General features: G+C 38.7%; 1 protein-coding gene across 1 annotated transcript; it reads left to right on the top strand.

Moving 5' to 3' along the window:
- The first annotated feature begins 624 nt into the window (after window positions 1-624).
- LOC132255024 (germin-like protein subfamily 1 member 13) lies at window positions 625-3250 on the top strand. Its single transcript, XM_059742478.1, has 3 exons — window positions 625-796; window positions 918-1222; window positions 3203-3250. Exons 1-3 carry the CDS (start codon window positions 670-672, stop codon window positions 3248-3250), a joined length of 480 nt encoding a protein of 159 aa, XP_059598461.1. The 5' UTR covers window positions 625-669.
- Window positions 3251-3520: the final 270 nt, after the last annotated feature.

Below are 3520 nucleotides of genomic sequence, written 5' to 3'. Positions count from 1 at the left end.
AAAACTGACCAGGGCAATGCATACATGCTAATTCAAGTGCATGGTCATTGGTTGGTTTACTAAATTCATTTACCAGTTGCATATGAATTCAAGGATCTTCACTTAAACAAGATTTAGAAAAGGAATATAAAGAACAACCAGAGTTATTGTCTAGTCTTAGCCTGTACTTACTCTACAATCTTCTATTTGATTGTCCATAAACCACTTTTAAGGGTTTTCAAATTTTGGGTACTGGGAAAATAAGAAGCTCTGCCGTATTATATGCTACGAATTAATGCAACATGAATACTTTGACTTCATTTCGGCATAGCCTTCTGAGACTAGATCTTTGTGAGACACTTCCTCTACAAGCAGATTTATACTAAGTTGAAGATGTCTAACACAGGTGGAGTTTAGTTTTTGCACACAATCTTCTAGATAAGTAACCGGGAAAAGAAAAAACAACTGGGAGTAGTTGTAGAAGAACCATTCATCATTGAAAGTTAAAAAAAAAAAAGAACTATTCATTGAAGACTTGGTTAGTTTATGCATGGCGTATGCTGGTAAAACAAAAGACTAATTCAAGGACTCCTGTCTATAAATTGACATGTTTCCCATCCAAAATTTCTCACCCCTCTCCTCAAGTTCTCAACACAAAGATTTGTGATTGTTGGAGATACTACTCTAACAATGAAGAAGGGTGTTAGTTTCCTGGTGACTGTTGCCCTCGTGGCATTGGTTTCCTCTCTTGCCTCTGCCTCTGATCCAAGCCCACTGCAGGACACTTGTGTTGCCATTGATGAGCCCAAGGATGCTGGTATTTCTTTAGTAACTCATTGATCTTATAGCTATTTTCAGAGCTACTCTTTTTATTGATATGATGAATATGGTTTGATACTAGTGATCTTTCTTTAATTTCTTTATCCCTTCTTATGCAGTATTTGTGAATGGAAAGTTCTGCAAGGACCCAAACCTGACCGTCGCTGAGGATTTCTTCTTTTCAGGCCTGGATAAGCCAGGAAACACATCAAATGCAGTAGCCTCAAATCTCACTACTGTAAATGTTGACAAAATAAAGGGACTCAACACTCTTGGCATATCCATGGTTCGTATTGACTATGAACCATATGGCCAAAACCCTCCTCACACTCACCCTCGTGCCACCGAGATCCTAACTGTCTTGGAGGGAACCCTCTACGTTGGGTTTGTCACATCCAACACCGAAAACCACCTCATTAGCAAAGTACTTGATTACTACTCAAAAAGGGCTATTTGATAGCTTGTAATTAACTCTTTTAAACACTTTTGAGTAGTAATTATTGCCCTTTAACCCAATTAACATATTAAGGACCTTTGCAATCACTTCTAATCACTTTGTGTAAGTTTTGGTGTTTTTGTTAGTAATTTGATCACCAAAGCAATCCAAGATGGAGGAGAGTTATTTGGAATCCATGGTAAAGCAATGGAAAGCTCAGGAACATGAAGAATCAGAGCTTTGAAGCCTTAAAGTCCTTTACCATAGCCAATCCGGAATGCAAGGAGGAGAAGTTAAGAGAGAATCTACCTTGAAGCATTCTTGATGACAGTCATTTCAGCCACTTTTTGAGTACTTCCTAAAGTCCAATTTATGCATGCTTTATTTCGTTTCGAAGATCGGGAAGTCAACAATCCAATGCTTCAAACGGTTCGCAAATCAGAGTTGAAATGAAGAAGTTAGAGCTAATGGAAGCAGATCACTCCAAGCTGAAGGCCAATTTCGCAGGGCTGCGAAATCAGCCTTTGGCTGCGAAATCAGCCTTCGGCTGCGAAATGATTTCGCAGCCATCTTGTTCGTCTGCGAAATTTCGCAGCCATTTTGTACGCCTGCGAAATTCTCCTGAGTGCTTCCAGTTATTTGCGACCATCGTTTTTTGTTATTTTGCCTCAGATATTTGTTGTCTAAATTCCAATTCTCTCCTTGTAATCCACCAATTAGATGATTCCTTAGTTGTTGAGCAAGGATGCAGGGGTAAACAACCTGATATGTATTGTTTTGTATTTTTCACTTTAAAACGTCGGGGAACTTTCCCCAGGAGACCAACTTATGTAAATTTTACACTGAGTGAAATAGATAGTATCTTTTTGCTTCCTTTTTCTCTCTACTATTTTCTATTTTCTTAGTAGCCAAACATCCTTGGAGGATGAAATCCCCAAGGATGAGAGGCTAAAACCTTTTAGTTTCTTGAAGTAATGGATGCCATGTGAAGCTCCCGTGTCAGGATGGAGATTTCCAAGCCATGAATGTAAGTAGCTGAGCATCATAAATGTTTTCATTCAAAGTAAAGCTTTTAATCCCTCTGACTTGCTTTGAATGGCCAATACTTGATAACCTTTTGGTCTCAGTGGATTCTTATTGTTAGATCCACTGACGTTCGTTAGTTATCTCCTACGAGCCATTGTATTGCAAGTCGAGGAGATGACCTATATCATTAAAAGAGCATTTATGAGGTTCAACTACCCTTTTTGTAAGTTTTCAAGGACTAAAACTCAGTTGTTAAACACATACCGGTTCGGGAAGTAAGCATCACCTTAGTTGCTTCCCCAACTCGAGGTGAAAAGTTCCAAAATCTCCATTTTTACACAGTGAGTTAAGCATGGCTATCCAAAGCTTTGAGAAACTTATTTTTCCATCTTTTAACCTATTTGCATGTTAGTTTAGTTTACAACACCTTCATCTTTTTATGTTTTCATCTTAACCTAATTTTTATTAAGAAAAGTTCACTCCATCCTCCGAACTTCATCAGTTAAAGTAAAAACCCTTCCCAGTGTTCGATCCTAGAGCCACTATGCTATAGTAGCTTTGCTACTTTAGTGTAAGGACGTTAGGTATAAATTTTGTTGATACCCTTACATGCCAAGCTACCAAGAGTCGGGTTATCAAATGGCGCCGTTGCCGGGGAGAGGTGCTACTTCACTGTGAATATATCAGCCGGAGGTAACTTGTGAGACTTCTCATGAGTAAGGTGAATTCTATCTCATTTTTCATTTACTTACTAACCTTTTATTTTAGTTTTAGAACATTTTTAACTTAGTTTAGATAAGTTTCTTTTAGCTTTTAACTTTCATTTTTAGTTTATTTTTCATACTCTGTTTTTCCTTCCGCATGCTCTGTTTTTTCTTCTTTTTCTTTGTTTTGTTTGTTTACTTTGTTCCAGCTGAATCCGTGCATGCCCTATTGGATTAGAGACCAAGAGGGAAGGTTAGTGCGGATAGAGACTCCACGAGGTATTGAATTAGAGATTATTTTAGAGGTCATGGAGAATCAGCCAGATGATCAACATTCACAACACGACCAGGGGAATGATCCGAACTTGTATAGGTCCATGAGGGACAGGATGCACCCTCCGAGGATGAGTGCACCGTCTTGCATCATTCCTCCTACAGAGCAATTGATTATCAGGCCACACATCGTGCCTCTTCTTCCTACTTTCCATGGGATGGAAAGTGAAAATCCATATGCGCACATAAAGGAATTCGAAGATGTGTGCAATACTTTTCAAGA

This window comes from Vitis vinifera, chromosome 14 (assembly GCF_030704535.1).
Source record: "Vitis vinifera cultivar Pinot Noir 40024 chromosome 14, ASM3070453v1".
Lineage (NCBI taxonomy): Eukaryota > Viridiplantae > Streptophyta > Magnoliopsida > Vitales > Vitaceae > Vitis > Vitis vinifera.
The sequence above is the reverse complement of the archived record's forward strand: the minus strand, read 5'-3'. Positions and strand labels throughout refer to the sequence as shown.

Coding starts and splice junctions, on each gene's coding strand:
- LOC132255024 (XM_059742478.1), top strand. CDS start 670: ATGAAGAAGGGTGTTAGTTTCCTGGTGACTGTTGCCCTCGTGGCATTG. Junction 797..917: donor TGATGAGCCCAAGGATGCTG/GTATTTCTTTAG, acceptor CTTCTTATGCAG/TATTTGTGAATGGAAAGTTC. Junction 1,223..3,202: donor AAAACCACCTCATTAGCAAA/GTACTTGATTAC, acceptor CTATTGGATTAG/AGACCAAGAGGGAAGGTTAG.